The sequence below is a fragment of the Catharus ustulatus genome, chromosome 25, assembly GCF_009819885.2.
Source record: "Catharus ustulatus isolate bCatUst1 chromosome 25, bCatUst1.pri.v2, whole genome shotgun sequence".
Classification (NCBI taxonomy): domain Eukaryota; kingdom Metazoa; phylum Chordata; class Aves; order Passeriformes; family Turdidae; genus Catharus; species Catharus ustulatus.
The window spans coordinates 6224371-6240911 of NC_046245.1; the positions used below are offsets into that span (position 1 = coordinate 6224371).

Genomic DNA, 16541 nt, shown 5'->3' on the forward strand with positions numbered 1-16541 from the left:
AAAAATTCTGTCTGGTCCATACAGTTACATCCTGCTCCACAGGGATGCTGGACATCCCCAAACCCTTAGGGAGGAACTCATCCTGCACCAACCACCTCTGAAGACTTGAAAATGTGGAGGTTCCAGCAGCCTCACCAGAGACAGAGGTTCCCAGATGTAACACCACCTCCTGCCTGTGCCACACTTCGTGCTGACCAAACTTCTGAGCAGAGCAAACACAGGGTTTGCCACCAGAGTGGGAAATAGGCCTGATCCTCAGTGTGGTGCCAAGGAGGAGATGTGACCTTCTCCTGTTTCACCTTCCCACTGGTAGGTGCTTTTCAGGGATGTGCATCCCAGTTCCTTCATTTCAGTTTCCCCTGAAAAAGTCCCTATGTTGTAGCTGCAGAGCGTTCATGCTTTTATGGATGATGGATATTGTTATGCTGTGAGAATTTGGGGAGAAACAGAGGATTCTAGCACAAACAACTTGTAATTCCAGAAAGATGGAAGCAAAGTCAAAGCTTCTATTTTATCAACTCTTACTTTATTCATTTATAAATACTGTTGTGTTTACAAGCATCATAGCTGTGAATATTATTCCCAAACTTTCAAACACGTAATACTTATAATACTATATAACAACAACCAGTAAAACAAATCATTCATCTCAGGGTTTGAAAGGCCACTCAAAAGTTGCATAAAAATACATTCTCTCCCCATCTCATCAGCCAGCCCTGCTTCTCCAAGGAGTTTATTTACAAAGAGCCATCACCAAACTCGCAGCCACAACAGGTGGGTTCACCCCAAGCAATAAAAATTAACTCACCCCAAGCAATTGCTTAGAAAAAAAAGCTCATGTTCCACAAGGGAGACCACGTCTGGCAAATGCTCTGGTTCCAAGAGGGGTCAATTTTAAAACGTATTTGCTCCGCACCTTGCCCCAAGCACAGGGTTCGAGGTGTCCTGTTTGTCACCTCTTCAGTGCACTGATTATGTCAGGCATGAAGTGAGACAAAAATATCCATTCTTAAGAATTTGGTTTGCAGTTGCGCCATCACCATGAGACGCTCACAGCTTTGGCTGATCAGGGACACTGAGCTGTGGGGGCCCAAGGCTCAGGAGAATCCAGTGCTAAGCAGACACTTCAGCTAAAGTGATTTGGCTTTGCAAGGTGCCACTCAGAAGAATGAGCCTCCCACAGCCTTTCTACTCTGTTACTTGGAAAAAAGCACAGTCAATGTCCTGGTAGAAAGGGGAAAAACATCAGTGCAGGATGGATTTGTCAGATTGTGTTTGAACCCTCTCCCTAAAACAGACATCAGGCTTCTTCCTGCTGCCAGGAACCCGCCTGTGAGAAGACCAGGATCTTTATTCTCAACTCTCCTCCTCATCTGCTGGGATGCGTGGCCTGAGGTGCTGGCCCAGCTGGGGGGCGTCTCCTCCTCCACGTGGCGCAGAAGGGACCGGGCTCCTGATCCCCGATCTCCTGACCAGAACCAGAGCCGGAGGCTGGAGTGAGGAGTGGGTCACCAAGAGAGAAAACATCAAGAACGGCAGAAGTACTCACATAAAGAGTGCACCAAGAGGGAACGGCGTGCAGGGGAAGCATTGACCGGATCTCAAGACTTAAAGCTGTTAAATAGAGCAGGGTTAAAATCAAGGAATATAAAAAGGATGCCTGGCTTAGGCAGTGCTCTGCAGAAACCCTGATGCCATTACCAGCTTTGGTCTCTTCCTCCCAAAGCTCAGCAGCAGAGGAAGGGCCTCGGTGTACCAGGAGAAACGGTGCCTCAGCTGCACAAATGGTTCCACCAGCTGAAGGGCAATTTATGGTCAGAGCTGCCTGGGGAAAACTCGCAGCTCCAGGAAGAGCAAGAGAGGTGGAAACAGACAGGACAGGGAGGGGAAGGGAGGAAAATGGAGAATTGGGGGGGGGTGAAACAAAGAGAGAAAACTCCAGGAAGAGGAAAACGGAGAGGCTTTCTGAGGCAGTAACAAGCAAAACGTTCAAAAAAGGCCAGGATTGCCCGACAGAGGTAAGTTTTACCCTGTTGAGCAAGCTCAAGTATTCTGCTCGAGTTCAATTATCTCATCTCTCTGGCAGTGGAGAGTCCCCCCAGCCAGAGCCAGCAGAGCTGCTCAGGAACGTGGCAGAGTGCTTCACAGCCACCTCCAGGTTCAGTGACTGAGAACTGCTGCCCTTGGCCAGACAAAGTCTGGGGAGTTGAAGGACAAAGGGGATGAAAGGACAAATGTGGAAAGATGTAGATGGGAGAATGTTTTGGATACAGCAGGATGTTTCTGAGAGGGAAGGCATTGTTTACGAGAAGTCTGTTAATGGGAAGCTCAACACATCTGATGACGTCCCACAGCATGGAGAGAGGAGCCAATGTATAAATGCCCATGGGAGAGAACAATTCCAAACTGTTCAGAGTACATGCAACATTAAAGAGGAGTATTTTTGGAGATTTCCTTCAAGGTCAAATCTTATCACAGGTTTTTGACAGGTCAGAAGACTTTCATCATGGTGATTCAGTTACCAGCAGCTCTTGTCCCTCTGACACTGACACACCCTTACCTTTCCAAGGTGTGTGGGACAGGATGCTGGCATTTGCTCTCTACAAATCCTGCAAATCAAAGGGGTACTCAAAATACCAGACCAGGCTCTGCTATGGGGCTCTGCTTTCAGGGAGGCAGCAGGAGAACGTCCCAGATGGCTGTTGGGAAGGGGAGGCTGGTTTCTGGCATGGGCACAGCTCCTTGCAAGGTGATTCACACTAACACACAAGTGAGAGCAGCAGAGGGTCTGCAGGGGTTGAAGTCTGTCCTTCAGAAAGCTCAGCAAGTACCTGGGATATACCCTGTCCCAAGGAACAAGAGTCCAGGTGGCAACTGGATGCTACCAACCACAGAGACAGGAGCTCTGGAAGGACATGATGTGACACAGGATCAACCAGGCTGTGGGGGAAAGGGAGGGTGAGGGATAAGGGTCTGACACTGAGTGTCAGCACTGATGTTACTGAAAAGGTTCCAAATCATATCTCAAATAAAAGACTCAGTCTACTGGGGAAAGAGGAGAAGGTCTCTGTGCAAAACAGCTCATCAGCCTGTGGCAAACATGAGCTCTGGTAGCTTTCACAGCATCAGATTTAACCAGAGTCCCACATCTCAGTGGGCTGATGTGCATCCTCAGAGTCCCAGTCCATATTCATGTTTCCCACCTGTGAAGGGCTTGGATATGCTGGGTTAGTTCTTCAGTTGTCACTTTTTACAGTAGGAGCTTCCCACTCCAGGTCAGAGTCCAAAACCAAATACTGAGCTTCTGGAAGAAGTTTTGGCAGCTCAAACCCAGTCCTCACATTTCTCCCTTGAATAAAATGTCTGAGATACCACAACATGCATAAATTAAAAAAAAAAAAAAAATAGAATGGCAGGGGGTGTGTTGGGAGGAAATAGGGGTAGAAAGGGAATGTACAGCAAAGGGCAGGGCAAGGCAGGTGTGACATTGATCCCACAGCTGAAACGCTTGCTGTACGTGATGGGAAGGAAAGGGGGTAGGGCTCAGTGGTGGGGTTGGCAGCTGGTGTAGACACCCCTCCTTGTCCTGCCTTTGCTCAGGATTCCTATTTGGAGAGTTTGCTGATGACACGAATGAGGGCTCCATTCTCATCCTTCAGCCTTTGGTTGTCTGACTTCAGCTCTGTCAAAATCTGCGGAGAGACAAAGACAAGGTGGGATCAGAGGGGCTTGGGGTGCCAGAGGGGACATTGCATCCCCTCCACCCAGCACACTTCCATGGCTCTGCAGCATCTCCAAAGCTTTTACAAGCTGGCTGCCAGGCATGAGGGGTGAGTGGGGCCTCAAGCACAGCACTGAGCCAGAAGTCCTGAGCCAGGGAGCCCCTGGTGCAAAGCAAGGCCACAGCCCCAGCAGCAGGTCAGGACCAGGCCAGCAGGACAGGAACCATTTCTGAGCTATTGCATCCCAAGCCTGTGCCCAGAGGGTAAATACAGCTCAGCAGACAACAGTAAAGCTGGTTTTCCTGATATGTTTTTTTATTTTGCCAGGACTAGAAGAAGAACCAAAGGTCTAGAATCTTCATTTAGCACTTGGATCTTGCCAAATGTCTTTAGAATACCCCCAAATCTCCTTGGGACCCCACAGCTGTGTAATACAAGTGCACAGGCAGAGGACTGGTAGAACACACTGACACTGGAGGTGCCTCCTGGGTGCTCAACTGAGGTTGCAACACAGACAAAAGCCTTTGAAAACAGAGAAGAAATAGCTTCAACAAGACCCTTCCAGCATTTCCCATTGGCATAAAACCTGCTGACTTCCTGTATTGCAATGAGTGACCTTCCATGGACTGTTCCCAGCTGCTGGGCACCAGAAGGAGATCCCCTGCTCCTGTCTGGGGTGTGACACACAGGGGTCACTCCCACCAGGGGTGCCAGCAGAGCACAGGGTGACTAGTTCCAAGCCTGCAGGGGCACCCAGGGCAGCAGGATCACATGCACGGTACCTGTATGAGCTCAGCCATGACTTCTGTCTGCCACAGTGCATCTTGGAGGAAATTCCCTCAAATTCAAAATCTGTACTAAATCTTCTTCCTCCTAAGCTGGTGTGTCAGCTTTGACCACAATGTTCTGCCCCCCTCTGCCTGCAGTCCCTCCATGATCACCAGCTGTGTGGGCAGTTCCTGAGGCAGTACCAGCATCCAGAGCAATTCCCTTCTTCCATGGTTGGGCCCAGCCATGGTAACACCCAACTCCATCCCTGTGGGCACTGGTGGTGGCTATTTCAGATGGAAGGCTTTTTCAGAGAGAGAAAGGGTTGGTGCTGCATGTGGGATATTGTGGAAAGGGTAAATCCATGTGCTGGGCTGACAGGTGTATCACCATGGCCGGGCTGTCACCAGAACAGCACTGATGGCTCCTTGTGCCATTTCTCATGGCCAAAGAAGAAGCATTGCCATCACCATCACCGAAGTGATCAGGAGCTCAGAGACACAACAGAGCCCTTGATAACTCTGCACTCCCTGTCTCCTCCTGAGCTTCACCTGCCACTCACACTGGTGCCTCCCAGAGCCCCACAAGGGCCCCACCACCCACTGGGCAGTCCTGTCAGGCCCCTGTTACTGCCTGGGGTGTCTCTGCAGTACCCATTGCTGTGGTAACGGGCATGTGAAGTCCTGACACTCGTTTTGGTAGAGAGAATCTGTCACAGGTTCCCAGAAATGATGCCAGAGAGAACCACCTCAGTCTCAGGCTCAGCTGGGACTTGATGGAGCTGTGCCTCACAGGGGGCCTTTGCACAACCCATGTCATTTATTTCACATGTATTTACACTCAATTTTCAAATAAGTGCCACTGGACATGCTTCCTGGTCATAACCTGGCTCCACCAGTGTCCAGTGAGGCTTCCCGAAAGCTTCATATCAGCCTCATACAATACAAGCCCAGGGTGTTCCTCCCTTTGAAGAGTAGCCTGAAGTCAGGTGAAATGAACCCCACGGGAACAGGCTGGAAGGGCTGGACATTTCCAGCAGCTTTCTAGATGTTTCACAGGAATGATGAGTAGGGATATGGCTCAGCCCTAGGGAATGGCAGGGTTGACCATAATGCAGTGTCAGTGCCACCTGAGTTTGGGCTGGAGGCTGATCTGAGCAGCAGGGCTGTGCATTACCTGGGACACTGTATGTTACCTGGCTCCTCAGAAATAATGTGGATTCAGGAAAATGAGATTGACTGGAAAGCACTGCTGCCAGAGAGTGGTACTTCTGGCAGAGTTTAAACCAGTGACATCACTGTACAGCTGTGAAGTTCACAGTCACCACTGAGGCAGAGTTTACACATACCAGCAACATCCTGTGTTAGATCTACTAAAAGAGTTGAAAATAAATCAGCAAAGCTTGCAGAGCATGGCTGTCCCCCAGCTCAGGCACTGGCAGGAAACTGCAAACCTGTAAGTAAGGAGGGGAGGATGAGCCTCAGCCAGAGCAGGAAGGGGATGGAAGGGCAGTGATAACATGGGCATGTCCTGGGAGAAGGAGAGGTGACTTGCAGGTTGTGAAACATCAGTTCTTTGAGTCTGGGAATCATTTTGCCCAATTCTCCCTCTCAGATCTCAAAGCATGTGGGAAAGGAGAATGACTTAAGCTCACAGTTTATGAGAAGAAATGAGGCAAGGTCAGGTTGGAGGATAGTTCCACAGATTAAAACCAGAAAGGCACAATCCAGGGCACACAACATGACACCCGACTCTCCTGGCCCTTGTGACACACATGTGGGCTTGAGCTGAGTCTTCTGGAAAGGGGAAGCCACAATTCCCCTGATTAGTTTGTTTCTATGGTTAATCAGCCTTGTTATAATTTGTGTGCTAAGAATAGATTTTTTTATTCTGTGGTGCCACTTCCAGCCCACAAAAGCACATGACTTCTTGTGTCTCAAGGGATATGAATATCCCTACTAACCTGCAAAGGACAGGTAGGGCCCCAAGAAGAGAGCATTTACAGCTTTATTTTAGCATTGAACCAATGAAGTAGCAGGAAGATACGTAATTTAACTGTGATGTGTGAGGGCAAAGCTTAGGGAAGAGTCATCCTTGGGTTTTAAACATTAATTGTCCCACACTGGATTTAAAACAGAAGATAAAAACACAGAGTGCTCCCGGTCTGGCTCTGGCTGGGTCCCCCACCCTGTGCCAGCCCACAGGAGGCAGGAAGGTGCTGAGCCTGTGGACTCATAGTTAAAAATGTCAATTTAAAATAAGGAAAGAAGCTTGTCCTTTTTGTTCAAGTGACCAAGAAAACCTGCTGAGGAGACCTCAGCTTGTAGTTTTTCTAAAAATACTCTTTCAGTCTAAAATGTTCACTTTTCACAACAACCCTGAAAGCTTCCTGACTTTGGATAATCTGACGTGCTGAGTGCTAGCTTCTCCCTGAACTAAGTCCAATAAATAAAAAAAAAATTATAAGCAGACCTGTAGCATAAACCGCCTATTTTCAAGTGTCCAAGGCCAGGCTGGACAGTGCTTGGAGAAACCTGGTCTAGTGGAAGGTGTCCCTGCTGATGGTAGGAGGTGGAATGAGATGAACTTCAGTGCCCCTTCCAACACAAACCATTCTGTAAGTCTGTTTCAAGGCAAAGTACCAGGCAAGGAGCTGCTGGCACTGCCAAGTCACCCCAAAGCCATTCTCCAGTGCTAAGCTGGCAAGGGCAGCAGCATCTGCCAAGCAGAGCAAGAGCCAGCAGGGCGAGCAGAGCTCCAGCAAAGCCTTGCTGTGGCAACAGCACCATGCTTGTGGAATTCAGAGATCCTCTGCCACAAGCTTTTGAACCACAAGCTTCACCAAACACCCTGGAAAGCAAGTAGGTGAGCAGGAAACGCCCAACCAGGGAGCGGAGACCTGCCTGGAAGAGCAGAAGAGGGAGGCAGGATGAGCTGGAGGGAAAGCAGCTACAGCTCCTCTGATTCCGAGGGCTTGGCAGGCAGAGAAAGTCTGGCTACAACCCGGGTCAGAGCCCTGTTCTCAGCCAGCAGTTGCTCATTCATCTGCCTCAGAGTGTGAATCTGTTTGAGCTGGTGGAGATTCTGCAGAGAGTGAGAGGAGTGGACAGAGAGAGAACATCATGGAAACAAATGAGCACAGAAATGGGAGTTTAGTCCTTAGGTAGTGAAAGAAAAAAAGAGAATAAAAGAAATTAATAGCAGTGAGTGCTGGATGGGAAAGCCTGACAACACACCCAGGATATTTTGGGAATCAGCTCTTTCTCCAGGGGCCCCCAAAGTCTTAAAAAAGGTCAAACACAGGGATTTCCCACCACAAAGCAGGATTTTAGTCTAGTTTATCCAGACAGCCCTGGGACTTGGGAACTGCTGTGAGACCTATCACCAGTGACTTAACACATACACAGGCTCTGAAAGCACTGCTGGGAACTGAGAATTTCTTTAAAATTCCTTTTCTTCGTGTATCTCTAAAAGCCAAAGCAGCTGTGTGGAGCAAAAAGCAATCAGAGCTTCCTGGGAGATCCCAAAGGCACAGACAGAAGCACCTGAAAGTGTCACTGTCTCATGGCAGATCACTGAGACACATACCGTGTCTGCTTGTGTCCCTCATCCTTGAGTGATGCTCCTGGGTCTGCCCAGGCTCAGTCCTGCTAAAACCTCTGGGGTTTGCAGGGGTTTCTCATCCCTGCCCAGATTCAACTCTCCTCTGTCACAGGGCTCAATTTATCTCTGACCTTCAGAGGGGACAAGTCTGAACCTTAAACTGCTTATTTTAGGAAGAGGAGTCTGAATGAGAGCATCTCTCACAGCAGAGATGTGTCAGGAAGACATTCCTGGTGATAAAGGCAATGAGGGGCACAGGACCGGACAGAGATCACACCCCACACTGGAGCTTGCACACGAACAAACTGGACATGGGTACAAACTAGGGTTTGCACAGGTACAACAGCAATGAGAGGTAAGGAACAGAAGAGCCATGAGGAAGCAGGACAAGGAAATGGTACAAGCCATGCAGATATCCCAGTGCCACAAGGATGACACTGTTCCCAGTAATGCCAAAGTGAATTCATGTGCTGGACATTTAAACCACTGTAGGTGCCAGGAGATGCCAAGAGCTGTGGAACTACTTCCTGAGTGGCATCCATGCCCTCCTTTCTCCCGAGAGGTCGGGCAGCTGGGCCACAAGAACAAGAATCCCTCCTGAGCAAGAACCCATCCTGCATGATGGTGGGAGCCTCAACACTCAGCAGGGGCAGGCAGGAAACATCCACAAGAAGAGTTGTAAGTTCAAGTGACAAAATCCCAGTCCCAAACCAAAGCAGTCCCACAAAGCACCATATTCCTCCCATGTCCTCTTATGTGTGAGCTTGCAGTGGCAGAAGACAGAGGGAAGGGGCTGTGGGGAAGGGGGTTCCTTTCTACCATTTCATTAGTAGAAAGCACTCAAATGGAGGTGCTGTCTGCCCTGAACAAGGAGCACCATGAAAGAATCTACTGTGACACAAAGACAATGGCCATCCACCCAACCTGCACTATTTGGGTTGCCCAGAGAAGCTGTGGCTGTCCCATCCCTGGAGTGTCCAAGGTCAGGTTGGACAGGACTTGGTGCAACCTTGGGATAGTGGAAGGTGTCCCTGCCCATGGCAGGGTGTGGAATGAGGAGAGCACCTTCCAACCCAAGCCAATCTGAGATTCTGTGATGACCCAGAGCAGGTTGCAGTTGGTAAGGAATCCTCTGTGTCCCAGGAGATTTTGTCCAAGGGCTCATTCCTGTACCAAAGTGAAGTTACTTTGTATATCCCCAACCATCAGCTTAGTTCTTAGCTGCCCAAAAGCACTATATTCACTCTCCATGATGGAATGAAGGCACCTCTTTGAAAAACTTTGCAAAACCAAGCAAGACAGTAAGGGCTGTCTTGCAAAGGATGGGGTTTGAGCCCCTGAGATCATCAAACTGATGGAGCAGCTCCTTGGACACACAAACGCAGTTCTGACACTGGATAAATTAACAGATCTCAAGACAGAGTTACAGCAAACAAACTGCAGGAAGGTTGCAACGACACCTCAGTGAGATTCCTGTTCACCATATCCCATCCATCCATCCATGCATCCATCCATCCATCCATGCATCCATTCATCATCCATCCATGCATCCATCCATCCATCATATCATCCATCCATCCATCCATCCATCCATCCATCCATCCATCCATCCATCCATCCATCCAAACTTTGCTGGTTGCCACTGTGCTCAGTGAGGACAGATGGACATAGCACGGCTGTCCTGTGATACATCACACCAGGAGCTGCTGGAAGATGGTTAGACTGGAATAGTCACTTTTTGGTTTTTGAGGATATTTGAAGTTGAGGATACCCTGCAGAAGAGGAGCCTGAGGTCAGACCTCATGGGAGCTGCAGCTCCTCCCAAGGGCAGCTCTGACCTATGCTCTCTGTGACAGGGACAGGAGCTGAGGGAAGGGCTGGAGCTGTGCCAGGGAGGGTCAGGCTGGATATCGGGAAAGATTCTTCCCCCACAGGGTGCTGGGCACTGCCCAGGCTTCCCAGGGAATGGGCACAGCCCCGAGGCTGCCAGAGCTCCAGGAGAGTTTGGACAACGTTACCAGGGATGCACAGGGTGGGATTGTTGGGCCGTCTGGGCAGGGCCAGGGGTTGGACTGTGGGTCCCTTTCAGTTCAGGATATTCCATGATTTTATGGTAATATGGTAATAAAGATCCTCTGTTTTATCACAGGGCTCACAGCTGGCAGAAAGCATCTAACATACATAGTAAGGGCATCATGGTGCATGAGGTTGAAAGGACTGTGATCATTTCAGATCATTTCATGCTTTGTTTTTCCACACCAGCATAGCACGGAACCTCAGCACAGTCCCATCAGCTGCTGCTCAGCTTCCACACAAAGGATCATTTATGTAAAAATGTGTGTGTGCTGCAGGTAGGCCAGGCTCCTGTTTATGTACCAAATCCAGCAAAGGCTGGGAAGTTGGGACTGAAGCCAAGGGCAAAGAGCAGGATCTGGACAATACTGCTGTGATTGCTTATCACTCTGCTTGATACTTGGCTTAGCAAAAGCAGGTTTCTCAGTTCTCTGTACCTGCCTTCAATTAATGGATTTTGTGCCTGCAACACTAAATAAAAATGCCCAGAGCCTGCAGGATGGTTGAGGCCAAGAGCTGCAGCACTGCTACGGAATAAAGGAGCTTCTGTGACCTTCAAGAACAATTGCTGTGTTAAGTTGGGACCTCAGGCGCTTGGCATTGAATTCAGTTCAGTGCAAATGTTAATTTTCTTTCTCCTGAGTCAGCCAAGGTTCTGGATCTCCAGTCAAATTATGCAGCCACTCAGGGAAATGCTGCATGGCTCTGTCACTTTTGCAAGAGCAGGTCTGAGGAGCAGTTCTGCCACCAAGGTTCTTGAAGTTACTAAGCCTGTCTTGCTCCTCTTCACTTCTCTGGCTTTGGTAGCAGGGGTCACACTCCAGACAGGAACAAAACTCATTCCCTCAAACACAGCCTGAAGTACTGTATGTTTCTGTCACCTCTGCCTCCTCTTCCTCAAAAGTCAGCTGCAAGGAGAAAACAGCCCTGGCCAGGACATCCGATGGGCACAACTGGACACAGACACCCCTGGATTCAACAGCCAGATGTGAGTCTTGCTGGATTCAAAGACAAGTGGAAAGAATTCGCAAAAACAATCTGAGACCTCATCACCTGACAGGTTTGGCTGTTTCCACTTGCTGCTCTCCACATTAAAGGAAATTGGTGGTTTGCATTTTCCTTCACAATTCCTTGCTTATTCCTTCTGACTCTGCACAACAGCTACTCGGTAGTGCAATGAGCAAGAATGAAAGTCCAACCAGAATTAGTAGATTCTTTCCTGGCTCAACTCCCACACTACAGACTAACAGGGATGCTCTGCAAAGGTTATCTCCCTCCAGGCAAACACAGCAGGACTCCCACTTCAAGGCATCATGAAAATGGACACAACAGTTTCCTTTTGGAAAGGTTCAATTCAATGCTTCTTCACAGATTTTATATTTTTTTTTTTTTAATAGTTGTCAAACAAGATATGTCGCAGTGCCCTCAGGTACTCACTACATGCTTAAGGTTTTGCAAAAACTAGTAAAAATGCAGTAGCACCTCAGAAGAGAGATTTTCCAATTTCTTGACTATTTGTTCTACTAACAAAAGGCCCCTTTGGTTGTCTGGTGCAGTAAGAACAGCAAGAGGGTAGAGTCAGCACCAGTCTCAAAGACCTGAAATTAATTTTCAGCCAGACCACAGGCTCCTTCAGCTCATGTCTGTCAAGGCAGAGTGAGAACACATCCAGCCTCCAGAAGTGCTTCTCCTTCTGTACCATCTTGGCTTCCATGGCTCTGCAGCTCCAGACTACCTGAATTGGAGGTGCTCTGGCTGTGTCCAACCTTCCTTCATTAATTGCTTTACAGAGCAGCATGTTTCCAAACTGAGGCCACTAGAGGCCACCACCTTGTCTTCTTACTCCGTAGGTTGAAGCTGCAAGTTTGCACTGCTGAAGGACCAACACAAACTGCTCATGCCTGTACTTCTCTTGGAGACCACAATTCTGTAACTACAGGAAAGTCTCTGTGCAGTTAAAGGTTCCTACCTGTTCACTGAACAAAGCGTTTGGAATTTAGAAATATTCAGTTCTTTCTCTTTCTCCTCCTGGCTCACACATCCACACTTATTTTCTCCTCTTTGAGAGAACAAGAGCCTTTACAGCAAGAAATCACCATATCCTTGTGCTACTTATTGCAGCAGAGGATGCAGCACAAGCCAATGGTCCTTTCAAAGCCATATGCTTGTTGGAAACACACAGCTTCAAACAGAAATAGAGTTGGAGCCTCCTCCAGGGTGGCAGGAAGTCAATTCTGTCAGCGTGTGGTGCCAGGAGAGCTCTCAGGTGGGTCCTTCCTTCTGAGAGCAGCTTGGTCTCACCTGCTCATGTTGAAAGGGAAGGAAAGTACAGGGCAGAGCAAAGAGGACACTCATTCTGTGAACACAAGCACTGAAATACAGCGGAACGTGACGCAGCACTGCCGAACTGGGGTGAGGCTTTAGAGCTGTGTGGGCAGCCAGATGCTGCTGCCTGGGCTCTGCAGGGCTCCCCTTACAGGCAGAACCATCCTTGAAGCCACGCCACGGGAGCGACAACGTGCCAGAGCACCAGTGGCCACCATGGCTCGTGACAGCAAGCCATGCTGCACATCCCATCAGGAAGCAAATTCCTCTTTGCTGGAATTATCCTAGGCTGCCGTGGCCTCCCAGGGACATGCTTTGGGAAGGGAATATAGGAACACAACCACTCTGTGTTTTATCCTGGCCAGTGTGCGTGAGCTCAAAAGCCAGCTTTGTCTTCTTACCCATCCGGAGAGAACCTCAGCGGCTTAACTTGGGCTGCAGACTAGTCAGAGCACAGGGAGTCAGCACACTGGAACTCAGTGATGCCACAAAAGGTTAGTTTGGGAAGGCATATAAGGAGAACGGCTCTCGCCATTCTCGGATCAATCAGCAGAACAGATCAAACATAGAAGCAATCAGATGAATGAGAACAGAACAGTTTATTTTTGGAGAACAGGGCCATTAAAGCAAGTTCTGACTGCAGAAAGGGAAATGAGATCCTTCCCATGGACACCTTTAACATCCTCATCTGGTGACAATCCCCAAAGACATGAATATAAAGCATAAAAAATGGAATAGACACAGTGAAGATTATTTCTTACCTTCATTTCCTCCTCCATTTCAGAGAGTTTCCGCTCCAGGGCTCGCTTCTCCTGTTTACAAGGATTCATAACAAAGAAGATCACAAGGATTTAGAAGAAAAAATTATGGTATATTTTCTTTTAAAGAAAAATAAGAGTCTTGTGTTTCTGTAGCAGCATTCCTTGAAGAATATCCCAAAGCAAGGCAGAGGTTACAACCAGGAGCTGATCAGATGGGACAGAGCAGCTGGAAAACTAGAAGGGATATAAGCTGGGCCTGGTTGGGTAGATCACAAGCTCTATTCATACCCCTATAATGAAATTATTCCCCATTTTCAGTGATCCCAGTTCTCAGGAGTTGCTGATGTAATGTGATTTTGAGCTCTGCAGGTGAAGCCATGGATTTACTTATACTCCACTAAAGGTGGCAATGAGAAAAGTCACTGAGCCGCTCAAATAGGAAACAGGACAAGGAAATTCCCTGCCTGGAAATCCTGTTTCTCCCAGATAATCCAGTGCTGCAAAGCTGACTGTTTTTGGTGCATTTTAGAAAGTGAGGATTAGAGTCCTCCATGTGAGTGGCCTCAGCTAAGCCTGAGCCAAGGCAAGGAGATCTGGACTTCTTCAGTGACTTTCCCAACATGAAGAGGGCTCAAATTGTTCCAGGGACATGCCCTGAGAAGGGGGAAGTGGGAAACACGCATCAAGAACAAGATTTACACTTTCTACCCTGCTCCTTTGCCGTATGCAAAGAGCCATGAGGCCAGGAGAGTGAGGAAAAGGCAGCTTCTGCGTGTGCTGTGGATGATGAATTCTGGGTCCCTTTTTACCCACAGCACGGTTTATGCAGGGATTCATTGGTGCAAAATGCATAAGTCATCCTGAAAACAGTTAATGTATCTTCACTGAGAACAGCTGGACACATTTTTACTTTCTAATCACAGAATTTGTGGCTGTTGTGATCCTAATTCAACAGAAGTTATACAGGATGTTGCCCTGACTTCAACAAGGCCAAGTTCAAGGTTCTGTCCCTGGTTGGGGCAATCCTTGGTATCAACCCAGGCTGGAGGATGAAGGGATTGAGAGCAGCCCTTTCAGGATTTTGCTTTGTTCCGCCACCACCCCAAAACAGTCTTTATTTGTAAGGATCAAGAATGTTTTAAAACATAATGGACCAATAGTCTCTCGGTATGAAACAATCTGTTGGTCCTCAGCTGCTTAGAACAAAAGAGAGGAATCAGAATGAAGCTGATATGCAAAGAGAGCAGCAGAGCCTCAAGCCCTGTGAAGGTCAGCACACAATTATCATTGTGCACTGCTCCTCAAGGCAAAAATACAACTTATCTTTTAATTAACACTTCCCTTCTAGAAATGACTGCCCTGCACAGCAACACAAGGCACAGGCTGTGACTCAGAAGAAAGCAGAGACACGTACCCTCTTCTCCATCTCCAGCATGCTGGAACGGTCAGAAGTTTTCTCCTGTTTCTGCTATGGAAATTAAAAATAGAAAGTGATTAAACCCGAGAGCACTCACAGGGTGCTGCACAAACACCAAGACAGCCCACAGATGCTCATGCTTGGGATGCAACAAGTTGTGCTTATTTCTGTCTCCTCTATGGCACCTTCCCTCCCATAAACATCCTTCCAGGAGCTTCCTCCCTTTCCCATTCTATAATAAGTGTTGGTTTGGCATGGCCAGTACTCAGTTTCTCCAGTCAGGACCTGGATTTTCCCTTACCTGGGCTGCTTTTTCCAACTTTGCTTTGATATCAGCCAGCTCAAGCTGGGCTTCTTGCAGCTTTGACTTCAGCTTTTGATTTTCAGACAGGGCACTCTCATATAACTGAAATGCAAAACAAGAGCTCAATTAACCAGCCTGCTCCTAGTTAATTAACCCCATCCCACCACGCTGATCTGAGCAGATGCACTGAGCTGAGGGGTTCACTTTGCTCCCACACATGAGGAGAAGAGAAGGGAAAACAAAACCAACTTGGATGCTTTACTTATGTTTTCATAATTAATGAATTAGAAATAGGAAATCAGCTGTTGAATTTTCTAGGAAGTTGCCAAGAGGCAAAAAAAAGGGACAGTTTTAATTTAGGTAACTCTTTACTCACAGGGTGGTGAAGACCTGGCACAGGGTGCCCAGAGAAGCTGTGGCTGCCCCATCCCTGGAAGTGTCCAGGTCCAGGTTGGACAGGGACTTGGAGCAACCTGGGATAGTGGAAGGTGTCCCTGCCCATGACAGGGGTGGAATGGGATGAGCTTTAAGGTCCCTTCTGACCCAAACCACTGGATTCTTTGAAACAGAGAAAATGAACATTGAAATGAACAAATGAACATCTTTCTTCCCACTGATTCTTGAGGCTGGTTTCTGCAGCAACAGGCAGGTTTTGCAGTGTGTGCAGTGACAATGCTAAGTTTAAACAATCCTACTTTTTTATAGTCCCTGCTGCTCTCGTCGTCTGCGCGGCTGCTGAGGGCGGCGAGCCGGTTCTCCCTGCGGCTGTAGGCACTGGAGCGGCCGGAGGCACGGTCGCTGTAGGATGAGTCACTCGTGCTGGGGTTCACTGCTTCCAACCTGAAGCAAGAGGAAGATCCAGCACTGTGGAGCTGTGATAACTTGGAATAGCCAGCACAGGGCCCAGCTGGTTGGGACTGGAAGCTGTGGCACACCCAGCTGAGCTGGGGCTCTGGGGTCTGTGGGAGCACCCTCCACTCAGCCCAGGGGAATCACTGCCCAAAACCTGGCAGCCACCACAACTACAATAACTGCAAAAAATCCCAGGGTACCGGCCCAGCCTTCCATGGGCAGTGACTTCCCATCAATCTCTCATTATCATGGTGGGAACCAGCTCCATTTCTAAGAGGGCACTGAGGTAAATAATCTGGGGAGTAAAGAATAGAAGCAAACTGAAGCCACAGCTGAGCTCAGGAAAGGACCAAATAGCCAGTGGCACACTGGATTTGAAGCACAGGGAATCCTCAAAGCCATACAAGAACATGCTGCCAATAAATATTACACAGCGGAAAAAAAAAGAAAAAAGGAAAATTCTTACCTGGAAAGTCTTTCATGCTGAAGAAAAAAAAAAGAAAACAAGAAAAAGGTAATTAATAATGAGGAGAATTAAACATTCAATTCAAAAACTGCAGAGCTTTCAGGAAGCAGCAATTTCCCACCTCAGATACCAGCACTCAGCTCATGCCAGGCTACATGGAGCTTTCCCAGCCCAAACTGGGAATCTCCAATCTCTGCCTGAATCTTCAACTGCTTCAGCTCCTCTGAAGCATTTATTTTGCTCACCTAAT

The 16541-nt window shown here is 48.3% G+C and overlaps 1 protein-coding gene across 5 annotated transcripts in view; it reads right to left on the minus strand.

The window, feature by feature from the left end:
- Positions 1–504: 504 nt before the first annotated feature.
- The window catches only part of PPP1R12B (protein phosphatase 1 regulatory subunit 12B), a 143741-nt gene continuing 127704 nt past the window's right edge, over positions 505–16541 (minus strand). For 3 of the 5 annotated variants that reach the window (XM_033080057.1, XM_033080056.1, XM_033080054.1), the window contains 6 exons: positions 16292–16308; positions 15669–15813; positions 14971–15075; positions 14667–14720; positions 13253–13303; positions 6825–7574 (listed from right to left, as the gene is read on the minus strand). In XM_033080057.1, coding sequence (XP_032935948.1) covers positions 7440–7574; positions 13253–13303; positions 14667–14720; positions 14971–15075; positions 15669–15813; positions 16292–16308 — 507 coding nt within the window. In that variant the 3' untranslated portion in view covers positions 6825–7439. Of the gene's footprint in view, positions 3693–6824; positions 7575–13252; positions 13304–14666; positions 14721–14970; positions 15076–15668; positions 15814–16291; positions 16309–16541 lie in introns of those variants that run through there. The other 2 variants (XM_033080055.1, XM_033080058.2) reach the window with 1 other exon arrangement.